The following is a 14,288-nucleotide window of genomic DNA, read 5'->3' on the forward strand; positions in this document are numbered from 1 at the left end:
ACAAATAAAATAAAAAAACAACTGCCACAGTGTTGGAGGTAGTTTTCTACCTACTTTTTTCAACTTTATTATTTTCTAAAATGAAATTTTTTCCCACAGCGCTACGCCCACTGCCTAGAATAGAGCCCAACATGGATAGGCACTTGACAAATAGTTATTAAGTGAATGTACAAATGAATATGTTCACTCCTAGAACAAAACAGTTCTCGCTTACAATTCAAAATGATGGCAGTTCACCATATGGCCAAGTAGGCGCCCTACGAAACAACTGCTCTTTCCTTTGAAAGAGGAAAAAACTTACATCCCCCCAATCCCCAGCAATACTCACTAACCTGGCTCAAACTTTCCATCTGACAATGATGCCACTGAAACCAAGACGGGCAAAGACTGGGCCTGGCCAAAAGCTGGCACACGCCAGCCCTGAGACGCGTAGCTCCATACCTTTCTGCCTGGCTCCCTCCTCCCAGACCGGGTCTCTTCTAACGCCCTCAGCCTGGTCCCAGGGAAAGCCCCCTGCCTCTGGGCCCCAGGCGGCAGGGAGAAACGGGCCCGCATCCGCTAGGCCCAGAACGTCACCGCCAAGGGAACACTCACGGGGCACTTGGCCCCATCACCTGGCCGGAAAGGCGCTTATTAGCACCTGTGCACGGCCCTCCTTGCCCAAGGCTGTGTAGTGCCAGATTCAGGAGACACCTGGGGCCAATTCAGTCCCAGCTGAGGGCCCTGCGCCCCAGGATGCAGCTCCCAGGCTGGTTCCACAAGAGACCCCGTCAGGTGAACGAGCTTGGGTGACCCAGGCCCTGAACCCAGGCATCAGGGTAAAACCAGCTCTGTGGGGTTCCATGGATTTGTGCCCTGGGACCACAGCACTCCTGCACTCTGGATTTCCACATGGTGAGGGCAGAAACACTCAAGGGTACATGGGTGTGGGGTCCTGGTACATGTGGTGGACATGTGGTGTTCGTGGGACTGAATCCTCGCCCCTTAAGAGAAAACCAACCAGAACTCCCAGGCCCTCTGACCTGAAACATACACAAGAGAACAGCATGGGGAGAACGGAAGGTCATGTTAAGCTGAAACGATACAAAAGCACAGGAGCACAGATGAAACTTCCATTTCATAGTCCCGTTGCTCTGGGTTTATTTTGAGCGAGGTGACAAGGGCACGCCACCACGTCAGGCAAACTAACATGCTCTCTGCCCATTCCTATGCACTGGACTCCCCAATCACCATTGCTTCCCTCCAGCGCTGACAGTAGCCCCTCAGGACACAACGCAGACCTGTCTATCAATTAACAACGAATATCCAAGCAGAGACAAGCCCCAGCAAAAACAGAGGACAGTCCTAACATTCGATGAAATAATCGTTATAAGGGCATCTGTACTGACCAAATAATTCAGGTGACTATTAAACTCTACCTAGAGAATGCTCACAGAGATACAGCTTATGATCCTGGTAATACAGTGAATTTTAAGGAGCCAGTATGTTATCAAATGGGCGGTGGGCTCTCCAAAGCTCAGCAAATATCCCCAAACTTCTGACAGCTGTGCAACGTGGAAAGCAGACCCAGCCTTCCACGCAATCCGTGATCACACACAGCAAACGCAAACCAGGAGACAGGGCACACAATGAAAGGGCGAGCAACAGAGGACAAAGGACTCTGTGCTGGCTTCACGTGTCCCACTCTGGGAAAGAGCCCCAAGACCAACTGAAGAGATGCACGTTCAGAAAGACACGCGAGAGAGCGGAGACTTCCTGCTGCCAAAAGGGCAGGCTTTGCTGGCGAGGAATCAAAGTGGGAGATAAAAGTAAGAGGTAGACTGCGGAAACGGAGATGCTGCTGATGTCAGGAACGAGGTTCCTCCGTGGTCACGGAGCCGACCACCACCTGCCTCCGGCCCCCTGTTGGCTGGAGACCCGACACCTGTCCTGGGCGCTGTCCTGGAAACACAGGGGCCGGGTGCACCCGGTACCTGCAGCTGGAGTGGGCGGGGTCTAAGTGGTGGGTCCCCTGGTCTTCCTTACTCCATCTGGTTCTCGACCACCTCCCACTTGTAATAGGGACCGGGAGCCTCCGAGCCCTGGGCGCCCCCTGCGGACGGCAGGCACCGGCTCCCTCCACCTTCCGCCAGGCCGTAGCTGCCTGAGTAACAAGGCTTCGGCTTTGCCAGCTGCTCCTCCGCCGGAAGCCGGCCCCGCCCGCCCAGCCAGCCCACCTTTCCGTGGCACCCTGCACGGATGTGGCCCGGGAGCGCTGGATCTCCTCCTCCAGGCGCCGCCGCTCCTCCTCCAGCCGGGCCACGTCCTCCGCCGGCCTCCTCTGCTGGATGATGAGCTGCAGCTCCTGAAGCAGGGCCTCCTTCTCCTTGATGAGCTGAAGCCGGTCCCTGTCGGCCTCGGCCATGCCCGGCCAGGACTCGCTCTCAAACTGGGCCAGCTGCCTCTGGATACTTGAGACTCTGCGAGACAGGGACACAGAAAAATCCATGAGCTTCATGAAAAAACATCGTCTTCACACATCCTCAGCACCATCACACGGATTCTAGAAACTCAGTCCGATAAATATGGGAATGATTGCACTGAGTAAAACCTCACACGACAAAAATAAAGGATCTGGAAATGAGGTGTAACAAAAATGATGTGTAAGTCCTTTGCGACATATGCCCCAGCCTATGAGATTCAGGATGACAGTAACCATATCATGTTTGTTTCAAAGAACTGACCAAAAGGCTGGCAGGCCCCAACTCGCCCACGTGCACGGGGCTGTTTCCTCTGTGTACTGTTCTGGAGCGGGATGGAGCCGGCTCATTTCTCTCTGTGCCCCTCCCTCTGCAGTAGCTAAACACCGTGCTGCACACATGAGAGATGCTTCTGGCCTCCTGCCTTCTCTGCCATGCCTAACTGCTGAGCCCGCCTTAAGAAAATCCCAGGAGAGAAACGCGCCCATCACAGGATTCTGTATCGTGCCAGAGGCCTTGACCACGCATGAAATTCAAAACGCCTGGCAGAGGGCAGATACTCAACAAAAGCTACATGCATGAAACGGAGAATAAACACGCCAGCAAGGATATGAAAGAATGGGACTCAGCCCTGGTGAGAGTGGATGTGGTGTGGGGTAATCTGGGTGGATACAAACCGGTCAGCTGCACTGTGTCAGCACGACCATCCTCAAGGTGTAAAACTATGGCTCTCGTCACTCCCCGTGTGCCTAAATGTCCGCGTGCCCGCTTGGCAGACAGACTGGTGTCCTGAGGTGGTGCTGAATGCAGAGTAAGTGACAGAGATGTGACTTGTGTTTTCAGAGCATCCTTTCATACCAGGAGTAGAATGTTTTAAGCCCTTTAAGTTTACATATGGCTAAGGATGAGGGCTATTTCCGGGCAGAAACAAGGAACTCCAGACCTGACCAGAACCCAGCGCTGTGGAGGACAGAGATTGGCACACGGGCCCAAAACCAAAATCCAAAGACTTCTCTGAGGTGACAGAGAGCTGTGAGGACAGCTAAGTGGCAGGTGCACATAGCCCTCTAGCCTCTAAGGCAGCGGTTCTCAAAGTGGGGTCCCTGACTGGCAGCCTCAGCATCACCTAGGAGCTTGTTACAAATGCAAACCTCAGGCCCCACCCCAGACCTGCTGAATGCCACATTCTGTGGATTGGGGTTGGGCAACCTGGGTTTTGACAAGCCCTCTAGGAGTTTTTGATGCTTGTTTGACACCCTCTGTTTTCAGGCAGCCCAGCCTGGTATGGAGGATGCTAATTGGCCTTGGAGCTCTTAGAGGCTTGCATTAGGCACGGATGGGATTATCCTCACTAAAACAGGAATGGCAAGAGTGCTTCTGAGACTGCACTGTCCCGTGCCCAGGGCACATGTCACTGATCAAAGCTGGCATCCTTCCTGCTGGGTCCAGACTTCAGAATCCTCCTCAACACCGTGCTTCCTGCAGATAATGCCAGTCAGCTGGCATTGGGCCACGTGTTAAGGGCTGTCGGCCATCCCTGCACCAATCCACGCTCTTCCTGAACTAGACATAAGCACGGGACTAGTCAGCCTGGCTGCAGGACTGGGCAAGACTCCTTCTTCAAGTACCAAACCAATCGGATAACCCACAGGCATGAAGAGGAAAGAATATACAAGTTATAGTTTAAATGCACACATTTTACTCAAGCCCAGTTCCCCAAGAAGGTAAAGAAAATAGCTGAATGTCAGTAGCTTTATTAGGCAAGTTCTTTTCTAACGTAAAACTAATTTTCTGAAAATGTGTTGGAAAATGGTGCCAAATCATGTCACTGAAAAAACTAATGACAGATGCAGCTGAACAGGGTTAGGAATCCAACTGGGCTTAGGCATCCACCTCTGTCTAATTAGTGTAATTAAAATTTATGGCAGGCATATAACTGAAGCCCAAGGAAACACTCCAAGCAGACTCATAAATTAGCGCCAAATCAGACATCAGACCCAATGAAATTTCTGGAACAGTCTACGGTAGATCAAGCCAAGTCAAAGGTAAGGAATAAATATAAAAGAGATGTACAGTGAGCAAATGCACTGGGTCCTCATAATTTTTCATTTCAATGTATCTGATCCGCAGGAAAGCCTATCTGAGCACAAGTAAAGTTAGCAGCATTACCTGGTAATATATATTAATAATTCTCGTACTACAGGCAGACATATTTTTCAAAGCACTCCTTTTGAGTTTTCTGAAGTTTACATGTAAGGAGATCAAGATTCCATTTGGAAAAAAAAAAAAAAAAAGATTCCATTTGAGTTGGCCAGCTCCAGGTCAGCTGCCATTTCACAGGGATTCAAGTTGCTGAGGGTGGCTGGAGATCCAGTCCTAGATAATCCTATTCTTTCCAGTAATCTCAAGTAATATCAGAAAAAAGAATAAGGAAAAAACTGAATTATGAGAGGGAGGAGAAGCAAAGGGCAAATTTCAAAAGGTCTGCCCACCGTGCGCATAAAAGAAATAGTACAGTGGCCAGAATTAAACAGTGTACTGTAACTTTCCAGAGCTCACAAGAAAAGTATGTAAGGACACATGGTGAGGGATGACTTCTATAGCAGAGACAACCTGGATGAAGCTGACTTCATGTAACCCATCTGGAAAAGTTGTTTGGGCTGTACTGAGTACTAGGCAAGCACACTGTGCTTAAGAACAGTGCTCTTTTAATAATTAAATTTTACAACAACGTGAATGACTGCATACTCATCTCAGAGGTACCTAAGAATCTAGAAGGATACTGGCATATATTGGAAAGTGCAGTTTCTTTCTCTAGATCCACACTCCGGAGGCAGACATTTGGGTCATGCTCTCAGCCAGGTTGAGAGAAGCACGTGTCTGTCTGTCTGTCTGTCTATCTGTACTGGGAGCCAAAAGCTCTAAAAGGATTCCTTCAGCGGTTCCTAGTACAGTTGCCAAGGAACAGATGGGATGGCTTTACCTTTGAAACAATAAGCCCTGTCTACCGTGCTGCTGGCTGGGAAACGAGCCACCTGCAAGGCGGACCCTTCGTGTGTTAGGGTTACTGGAGGGAACAGACCTTCCGTCTCAGACCACATACAGATGTACAGTTACGATGTCCCTTCCTTCTACACCCACGCCCAACAGCTGATGCATAGTACAAGTTGGAACCCCACTCCTGCAAGCGCCATCAGTCCAATTCTGGGTAATACAGGAAAAACCATTTCCAGAAAGGCTGTCTTCTGAAATACCTTTTCAGGAAAATTAAATACATGGAAACAAAGCAAGGTCACGATTACAGTTTGTAAAAATAAAATAATCTTTTCCGAGTTCTTTTTTTTTTGGCCATGCTGCACGGCTTGCAGGATCTTAGTTCCCTGACCACGGACCGAACCCAGGGCCACGGCAGTGAGAGCGGCAAGTCCTAACCACTGGATGCTTAAGAGATGGACCGCCAGGGAACTCCCCAAGTTCATTTATAAAGAGAACCGAGATCAATTACTCAGCCATTAAAAGGAATGAAATTGGGTCATTTGTAGAGATGTGGATGGATCTAGAGTCTGTCATACAGAGTGAAGTAAGCCAAAAAGAGAAAAAGAAATATTGTATATTAACACATATATGTGGAATCTAGAAAAATGGTACAGAGGAAACTATCTGTAGGGCAGAAATAGAGACGTAGACGTAGAGAACAGACATGTGCACACAGTGGGAGAAGGGGAGGGTGGCACAAATTGGGAGATTAGGTTTGGCACAAATACACTACCATGTGTAAAATATAGCTAGTGGGAACCTGCTGTATAGCGCAGGGAGCTCAGCTCGGTGCTCTGTGACGACCTAGATGGGTGGGATTGGTGGGAGTGGGAGGGAGGTCCAAGAGGGAGGGGATATAGGTATCCATATAGCTGATTCACTTCACTGTACAGCAGAAACTAACACAACATTATAAAGCGATTTTACTCCAATTAAAAGAAAAAAAAGTAAATAAATTTTAAAAAATAATAAAGAGAACCGAGATCAATTTAAAACTGGCAAGGGTTTTTTTTTTTCCCTGCGAGTCAGCTGTATTCTTTACTGATTCTTATTTTTGATAGGTAATCCCTTTTATGGCCTACATATATATGTATATATCCTCTCACAAATGTCTTTAAAGGCTTTAAAACACATGTCCCTGTGCTCAGGACAGTGAAGAAATGAAAGCAAGTCCTCAATCAAGCATTTTGGTCTCATATTTATTGTGTGATTTCTAAATTCCATCCCCCTGAACAGGCCTAATGTAGACAGAAGCCAAATATGAATCATTTTTCCCTTACTATTTTTGCCCAAACACCTTTTCTGTTACAACCCAGGCACCATTAAACCACGAATGGAAACCTGCATTTATGCCGCAGAAACTGCTTGGACCCTTACAGTTCACATGGAAATCTTAGATATGACTTCTTTTTCGAAGAAGAAAATGCACTTTTAATATTACACAGTTTTGAGGCATATTTTACATATCCAGAGTAACCCCCAGGTATCTGAATTTATACCTAAATTCTGTGACCTACAATATAAATTCCCATGTTCCTAAAATACTGCTGCTTTCTGGAATAGAAATGGAACTCCAGGCAAGCCATGGCCCTGACTGGTCGTGATGGGACGTGGTGGATCCCAATGCCATGTTCCAGGACATGGTCCCAGCTTGGAACCTCGTGCCTTCAGATGTCAATTACAGCTACAGATTTGATACCTTTATGTTTCCTCTCCTGAGTTTTCTTTTTTGCAAATATCCATTCAAATGAAAAGCAAAAGTTCAACAAAGTCTCAGCTGAGATCTGAGTCAGATGGATGGTGAAATCACTTCAGCTCACCGAACTAAATATCGATAAACCAGTGTCCATTCGGCTCAACTCTTTATCCTACACTGGAGATTCACAGAGTCTGAATCTAGAAGTGTGGCATAAGAAGGGCCTACGAATACCCCAACATCCCTCCCTGCCCTCACATCTTGTCCCCTCTGAACGAACAGATCTTCAGAGAGTGAGTTCTTTAAGTGAAAAGCAGATCGTCTCCAGGCTTCTTTCTCTTGGCCTGAATGGAGAAGGTGCGTTCATTTGTTTCTCACAGCCGTGCCCCACTCCCAAACCCAAACACACAGTCATTAGAGAAATGAAGGGAAAATCCAACGGACTGATCAAATTCAGCTGGAACCCTAATACTACACCAGCGACAACTGAGGAATAGCAGGGCCCGTCCTGGCAACAAACACTGAGACATGGAGAAACCGGACGGGCCGAATGTTTTGTTCCTATCAGGACCGCGAGTGTTTCTATGGAAAGAGCTAGTTTGTGCACTGTACAGTTCCACTTTCTGGAACAAGTGCTCTTAGGTTAAAAATAAGGAGCCAGGCTTCCCTGGTGGCGCAGTGGTTGAGAGTCCGCCTGCCGATGCAGGGGACACGGGTTCGTGCCCCGGTCCGGGAGGATCCCACATGCCGCGGAGCGGCTGGGCCCGTGAGCCATGGCCGCTGAGCCTGCGCGTCCGGAGCCTGTGCTCCGCAACGGAAGAGGCCACGACAGCGAGAGGCCCGCGTACCGCAAAATAAATAAATAAATAAACTAAAAATAAGGAGCCATCTGAGTCATCAGGATTGCTTCAAGAACACTAGCTCCTCCAAACTGGCTTTGAAAAATTCTCAAATTTTTAACCAATAATGTGAAAATATTCCTATCATAAGGTCTGCCTTGGGAATCCAAAGCCATATTCCTAAAGGGAAAGGAATAAGCAGTTGTTTGGGTACATTTCACATGACCTAGAGTTGAAAACACAAAACTAGTCACCATGATAGTGGCGGTCTGGTCTAGAGAATTCTCTAGAAATCACACCACTGCTTGGAATTGTAAGTTCCACTTCCATAAACTTCCTTTAAATCTGAATGTACGTGAAACCCTCATTGTCCAGAACATTTACTGCATTTTGACGATCTCCCAACTCTGAGAAACAATCTCGAATCTAGATATACAAGGAAATACATAAGTGCATCAACTTCTCTCCACTTAGAAGTGGCAAAGCCCAGGAGCTTTTGCAGAGGGTAGGAAAGCTAAACTTCGCAGGATGGAATGATTTCAGAAATGGGAGCTGGGAGATTGACATCTAAGGGTGGGGCAGCAGAAGGAAAAGACAGAACACTGAACGTGGCACTAAAATAATGAAAGCCTTGGAGTGGGAGAGAAGGGAAGGATGCGTTTTTCTGCGCTAACACTGCCATTAGAAGTGATGCCTTCTCTTCCACGCACTGGTGGGTGAACGGGGGGGGCATGATGCTTTCCTGCATGTGGGACACCCTTCTCCAATGATGCTTGTCATGGAGGTGGCCACGTGGAGAGTCCCTGGACAGAAACTCAAAGCCACTGTGCTCTGACTGTGGTCCTCATTACTCAGGTTTTGGAACATTAACGTTGGTTCTAGATTTAGTTCTTGGCAAAGATCTGCTTGCTGTTGCTCCCTTCCCAAGTCTACGCTGTTCTAATCATGTGTCTCATTTAGAGGCAATCTGAAAAAACACACAGAAAGGGCAACTGGAATAAAATCCCTGACCTGGTGCTGGGTAGCTATGTTCCTGACACCTGATGACCATGACCCTCCCTAACTGTCACATGTATACCAGGAGCGGGGATCGTAGGGTTGTCCTGACCACACTACAAGGGGTATTGAGTCTAGCGTCTTGCAAGATGTGGCTGGCACTTGTAGGACCACAGCTGAGTAGGTTACAAGTCAGGAACTCACTCACCTTCCAGTCAAGCCTTAACTGTAAGCAATTTCAGTGACTGGAGGCCAAATATGATTACCCCACGGGGACTGGAGCCAGGCACTGCCACCACATCAGGGGACCAGATCCAGACTGCCAAACACAGGGTGCTGTAATCAACGACTTGGCAACAACAAGAACGCTTCAAGGATTTTTTTGTTGTTGTTGTTTGGGTTTTTTTGCGGTACACGGGCCTCTCACTGTTGTGGCCTCTCCCGTTGTGGAGCACAGGCTCCGGACGCGCAGGCTCAGCGGCCATGGCTCACGGGCCTAGCCGCCCGGCGGCATGTGGGATCCTCCCGGACTGGGACACGAACCCGTGTCCCCTGCATCGGCAGGCGGACTCTCAACCACTGCGCCACCAGGGAAGCCCCTTCAAGGATGTTTTTAAGCAGGAGAAGGTATAATGAAAGCACCGAACTGTTTATCAAAAATTGAGATCCATCTTCTAAGTGGTCGACCATAAAGCGAGCCCCAGAGAACTCTCTCAGGGGACGTTCTTCCCTGACCCCTAAGAAATTTGCCATTATACAACTTTCCGCCCTGATCCCCGCTCCCCCTGGACTGAGAAAGCCCTTCCTCAACGTATGGGCAGCCGGAATTCCAGCATCCCTCAGGGCCCAGCTCCAATGCCATTTTCTCCAACACCTAAGAACAGGACACATCACAGGGGGTTCCAAGACCACAAGCCCTTTCCAATGACCGTGAAGGCCCAGGAAGCATAAGCCGAGCTTGGAATGATGATGTATGAGGTGACTGTGCCCTCCCTCCGTCAGATCCCTAAAGACATGCATGTCTAGATGCCCTTTCTCCTCTTAAGTTAAGGGGAAATATCCCATGGCTCACACCAGGACGAGGGCCTTGGGGAAGGGAGCCAGGAACACAGCAGTTGGCCCGGAGCTGACTGGGCCCCAGGACTCTGTCCACTCGCCCACTCGCAGGGGTGAAGGCCAAAGAGCAAGCGTGACCAAAGCAGACCCCGTTTACTCATTCAATAAATATTCACCAGGTACTCAGCTGCTGGAATTATAGCAATGACCGAAACAGACAAAAAACCCCTGCCCCTCATGGGCTTCCCATTCTCGCAGGGAAAGACAGACGATAAAAAAGCAAACACGTAAGTACAGAACAGGTTGGGTGATTACATTTGCTGGGAGAATCAGGGTGATGGGGGTGGGGATGGGAGTGCAGCTTTATTCAGGATCATCAGAGAAGCGTCTCTGACACAGTGACCAGAAGGAGAGCAGAGGCCACGTGACCATTTGAGGCCAAGCATTCCATTGCAGGCAGAGGAAACAGCGAGGGAGGGCAGAGGGCACTGTATTAGTTTCCTTTTGTTTCTGTAACAAATTACCACAAACTTGGTGGCTTAAAACAACACACACGTGATTACCTTACAGTTCCAGATGTCAGACGTCAAAAATGGGCAAGCAGGGCTGGGATCCTCTGGAGGCTTCGGGAAGAAGCCATTTCGCAGCTGTTTCCAAGGGCTGCCCACGTTCCTTGGCTCGAGGCCCTGCCACCCTCACATCTCCTTCTCTGCTTCTCCCTCTTATAGGGACCCTTGTGATTACACTGAGCCTCTCTAGATAATCCAGGGTCATCTCTCCATCTTGAGATCTCTAGCTTGAGGCCATGTGCAAAGTTCCTTCTGCCATGGAAGGCACACAGTCACAGGTCTGGGGATTAGGCCATCTGGGGCAGCATTATTCTGCCAACTCCAAGCACTAAATCAGGAACGCGCCTGGACGGTGTGAGGCCTGGCATGCAGGGGGGCCAACGTGGCTGGACGAGGCTAACGCCCTGAGTCCGTGGAAGACCTGCTCCTGAGCCCTTGATGTCCACACACAGTAGGGATTTCGGAGCAAGATAAGAAGCTCAAGAGTAAGGTTTCTCGAAGGCAAAAAGAAACTCTGGGCCACCCACATCTTTGCTGTGGGGACTGTCCGGTGCATTGTGGGTTGTTTAGCAGCGTCCTTGGGCTCCCGCCCGGGATGTCAGCAGTACCCTCTCTCCAGTTATGAGAAACAAAAACATCCCCCTGGGGTGGGGGTGGGGGGCGCAAAACCCACCCCCACCCCTTAGTGGATGATGGGATCTAACATGTTTTGAAAGGAGCACTTGTCTGAAAAAAAATTCAGACCTGGCAATTTAACTAACCAAAAGTCACACAAAATTATACTCAACTGCACCATGAGTGCAAAAGTGCACCATTCTCAACAGGGAAAAAGCACGTGACAAGTGACAGAACATCTATGCCCATCACTCCAGAAAAATATACAAAGAATCGTGGTATTTAACGATGAGGAGGCGATACAGAAATCAGGGCTCTCAACTGCCATTGGTGGCAGTGTAAAGTGTGTAAGTTACTTTGGAAGACGATTCACTGGTATCTATCCGAACTTTGAATGGACATGTCTTTAGACCCATACGTTTCCTTGCTATGTATCTGTCGAAGGAAACAGCCATCTCTGCAAGGCTGGGGACTATAAATAGATGTGCACCATTTGTGAAAAGGAAAAACTGGAATCATCTAGATGTCCATCCGTAGAGGATGGCTATAACCATTGTGAAAGCTATGCATCATATACTGTATTTAACTATATTCAGCTTAATTTATTTCAATGTTTAGGTAAAAACTGGAAGGTTTCATAGCAAATCATTAATGGTGAGAGGTAGGATTAGAGAGGAGGATAAGATGGGAGGTCTCCAGTGATTGCATCTTTGACAAAAACAATGTATTCATGTATTATTTATGTGTACATAGATGTACAAGCATATATGTGCATGTTTCTGAACCCTGTGTGTCTAACATATATGTACTGTGTGTGCTCACACACACACACACCCCAGATACCGCCTGGGGTATCCCCACCCCCAGGCAGAACCACTGGCACCCTCACATATTTATGTTAGCTGTGGGGGAGTTTATCTCCCAACAGGTTAAAGACTATATATATATATATATATATATATATATATATATATATATATATATATATATATATATATATATTTTTTGGTCGAGCTGCACGGCATGTGGGATGTTAGTTCCCTGACTAGGGACTGAACCCGGGCCCCTGCATTGGAAGCACGGAGTCTTAACCACTGGACCGCCAGGGAAGTCCCAAAGACCATATGTCTTTATGACATCACATAAACCACAGAATTTCTGCAATACCTGGAACAGGGCAGGTGCTGGGCAGAAGTATAATCTCCCAGCCTTGCAGCAGCTTCTGTGCCCACTGCTGCGGGATGTGTGTGAAGCTCCTGGGGTCACCCATACAGATCTGCCCGGCTAAGACGGCACAATCCTCCAGCACAGGGCAGGGGCCCTCGGCCTCAGCACCAGTGACGTCTGGACGACTCTCTTTTGGGGGCCGTCCTGTGCGCTGTAGTATGCTGAGCAGCATCCCTGGTCTCTACCCACTAGATGCCAGGAGCACCCACCCCAGAGCTGTGACAACTAACAACGTCTCTAGACATGGCCAGAAGTCCACCGGGGCCGGGTGTGAAGTCGGGCCGTCGCACCCCTCCCCCATTCCCCGCCCCACAATTGGGAACCATTGTGCTAGTGGGAAAAGAACAAGGCAGTGCTTGTGTCAGCCAACCCAGGACCCCAGGACGTCTTTACAACGCATCTCTGATTTCTAAATGCGGCCAACGCAGCCCAGAAAGGCGTTTCTGAGAAGCCCCTACTGTCCCACAAAGGTTGAAGCGCTGGGGACAGGACCCTCCTCTGCAGCTGCATCGCATTTCCTAACAAGGTTCTGGTGACCTTGAAATACTCCTTCCATTTAGAAGATACTGATGAAGTGCAGTGTCCTCCCCTGCATAATTTTCTTAAATAATGGACTTTCAGCCCAAATGTATTATTGCGATATTTAAAAAGTTACTCACTCTGTACCGACATCACCTCTGGAAAACAAAGAAATCACTTGCTGTGGTTGGTAAATGTCACAGCAGAACAGTAACGATTATGTCAAGTGTAGCAACCGTCAATTTTCTGTAGTTTAATACAACACAGCAAATTCCGATACCCACACAGTGCAGCAGAAACATGCAGGAAGGAGCCGAGGAATATTGAGGAGAGACAAGAGCGGCTGACAAACGCCAGCCAGCGAGCTCCTGAGAAGGGATGCGTGAGGCCGGGGAAGCAGGCGCCGAGGGAAGCGGTCTGCGTGGAAGTGCAGTGCCTGCCTTGAGCGCATCAAGGACATCATGAAGAGCAAGAGCCGGGAGGACCGGGCAGAGGTGCTTTGGGCAGAGGCCGCAGCAGCTCAAGCCGGCCCTCCAGCAGGCAGTCAGATGATCTGCTTCTGTTGCTATTTTTACATTTGCTAAAAAGGTAACAAAGCGGATTTCCAGACATCCCTGAATGATACACCATACTGAGCGGCCCGCCTATTTCGCTTCCAGAACCATGCCCTCCCCCTGCCCGCCCCCTGCGTGACATTCGCTCCTCCTCCCCGCGCCCCCAGACAGCAGTTCGTATGTGACTAAAGAAAGGTTTTTGTGAAGCGTTCCATATTTTTTAAGAAGAATAAAAAAAAACAAAACTTTTTGGAAAAAATAGGCTTCACAGCTTTCCGAAGCACATATTTTGAAATAATTTGGTTTTAAGACTCTTTCCAGAAGGCACAAAAGAGAGAAAGTCCCTAAAAAAAGAACATGAAAGCTAGGGCAGGGTCAGAATACTGAACACGGCGCACACGGGGAGAAAGGTGACAGGCTAAAGACACTGTGCCTGCGAGGCCGGCAGCCCACCTGGCAGTGCTGCCCATGAACCCTGGCTGAGACCGGGAGGGAGGGAAAGACACATTTTGAAAATGCACACACAAGGTCAAGTCCCGATTTTCAGAAGGCGGGTGATGGACAACACAGGTCAACAGAAGCGACTGAGCTTCAATTCTCTCCATCAAAATGATGTAGATTAGGTACCGCTATCACCCGTTGACCTAATCCTTTCTAAACTGTCTTTTAACCCAAGATACGTGGCTTTTTCTGTTAACCTATGGAATAAGCAGCCACATATT

The 14,288-nt window shown here is 48.7% G+C and overlaps 1 protein-coding gene across 3 annotated transcripts in view; it reads right to left on the reverse strand.

Annotated features, from left to right (window-relative positions):
• WWC3 (WWC family member 3) overlaps positions 1-14,288 on the reverse strand; it is a 123,192-nt gene that overhangs the window by 29,555 nt on the left and 79,349 nt on the right. For all 3 annotated transcript variants that reach the window (XM_060136855.1, XM_060136857.1, XM_060136856.1), the window contains one exon: positions 2,217-2,459. In XM_060136855.1, the coding sequence (XP_059992838.1) occupies positions 2,217-2,459 (243 nt within the window). The remainder of the gene's footprint in view (positions 1-2,216; positions 2,460-14,288) is intronic.

The sequence above is a fragment of the Lagenorhynchus albirostris genome, chromosome X (assembly GCF_949774975.1).
Source record: "Lagenorhynchus albirostris chromosome X, mLagAlb1.1, whole genome shotgun sequence".
NCBI classification, from domain to species: Eukaryota; Metazoa; Chordata; class Mammalia; order Artiodactyla; family Delphinidae; genus Lagenorhynchus; species Lagenorhynchus albirostris.